Source organism: Oculina patagonica, unplaced genomic scaffold, assembly GCF_052425735.1.
Source record: "Oculina patagonica isolate OP01 unplaced genomic scaffold, crgOcupat unplaced1891, whole genome shotgun sequence".
Classification (NCBI taxonomy): Eukaryota; Metazoa; Cnidaria; class Anthozoa; order Scleractinia; family Oculinidae; genus Oculina; species Oculina patagonica.
Genome location: NW_027557946.1, coordinates 1 through 1268, shown reverse-complemented (window position 1 = coordinate 1268; position 1268 = coordinate 1). Strand labels below are relative to the sequence as shown.

The window sequence follows — 1268 nt, the reverse complement described above, 5'->3', positions numbered from 1 at the left end:
CTTAGATTCTCATAAGTTAAAAATGTGTATCACAGACAGTGCTACCTATGAAAAAAATAAATGTGTACTTTGGGGACCCCCCTGAGTACACAACTGTCACAAGTAATGTAGAATTTATTTTCCTGTTTAATTTGCTTGCAGAACAAAAATGGGGACGGCTTCACTGCGGCAGCTTTTTCTGCTCACCTGAAAAGTGTTTTCTATTCTCTAACTGGGAGACTAGTTTCTGTAAACGTTCTCCGGTCATCCTTTGTCACCTGGGCTTATTCACAGAGGTCAGTACAGTTACAATGTACATTTTTGTTGATATTGTGATGTCCCAGAAAATATCCATACTCCACCCAAGGGAGGCTTTTGGGATTTAACCCTCTTCTGGTGTTGAAGACCCCCACACCCCTTCCTTGGGTATGGCATGGATATTTTCTTGAGGTTCACATTAACAGTAGCTAAAGGTTAATTTATGCCCAAGGCATTTCCCTGCATAGAAGCTATGCTTGCGAAAAATGAATTTAATTATAGAAAAGGGACATATGTATTATCAAAGGAATGGCACTCCAAAAAGAATGTAAAAGCATACTGGAAATGCAAATGACATGTTGTTGTTCGATTTCTTTGTGTAGATGTTCCATTCAGGTTGACTCGACCTGTGAAAACATAAATATCTTCTCTTAGAGGAAATTAAGTGAAAGATATTATTTTTTAGAATTTCAGACTGTATGTTATTCAATATCACCAAATAATCATCATCACATGCGTAAGTTTAAGTCTTTATTTTAAATGCGTGTCTGCTCTATTTTTATTTGTAGTGACTGCACTGATGCACTGAAAACATCTCTGGCCGCAGCACTAAGACATTCAGCTGAGCAGGCCCAGCGGACATATGATAGACGCACGGCCAATACAAAGAAGCAATTAGCTGTCAACCTGGCACGGCAGTATGCTGAATCAGAGTTGGAGCAACCAGAATGCCGATCCGACGCAGATGAAACCGCTGTTCCAGTGAAGGAGTGGCCGTTCAAACCTGGAGATTTCGTTGCCTGCCTGGAAGAGGGAAGCACGCTCACTTCTCCCAAAATTAATCTTGGCCAGATCCACAGTTTCTCGAAGGATGCCACAGAGGCCTCTCTGTTGTGGTACAAACAAATTTCACCAAATTTATATAAGCTTCATCTAGAGGGCCAGCAGTGGACAGAGAGGTGTAAACAGTTGACTGGGGTTTCAGTCAAAGCAGCAAAGAACCGTCCTGGCGTTTTACGCCTGCAGACGTC

General features: G+C 41.6%; 1 protein-coding gene across 1 annotated transcript; it reads left to right on the top strand.

The window, feature by feature from the left end:
* Positions 1–111: 111 nt before the first annotated feature.
* On the top strand, positions 112–1263 carry LOC144640114 (uncharacterized; the record flags this gene model as incomplete). Its single annotated transcript, XM_078499329.1, has 2 exons — positions 112–275; positions 807–1263. Coding segments are annotated over 2 exons (621 nt in total), but the record flags the coding sequence as incomplete, so codon positions are not given.
* Between the last annotated feature and the right edge of the window lie 5 nt (positions 1264–1268).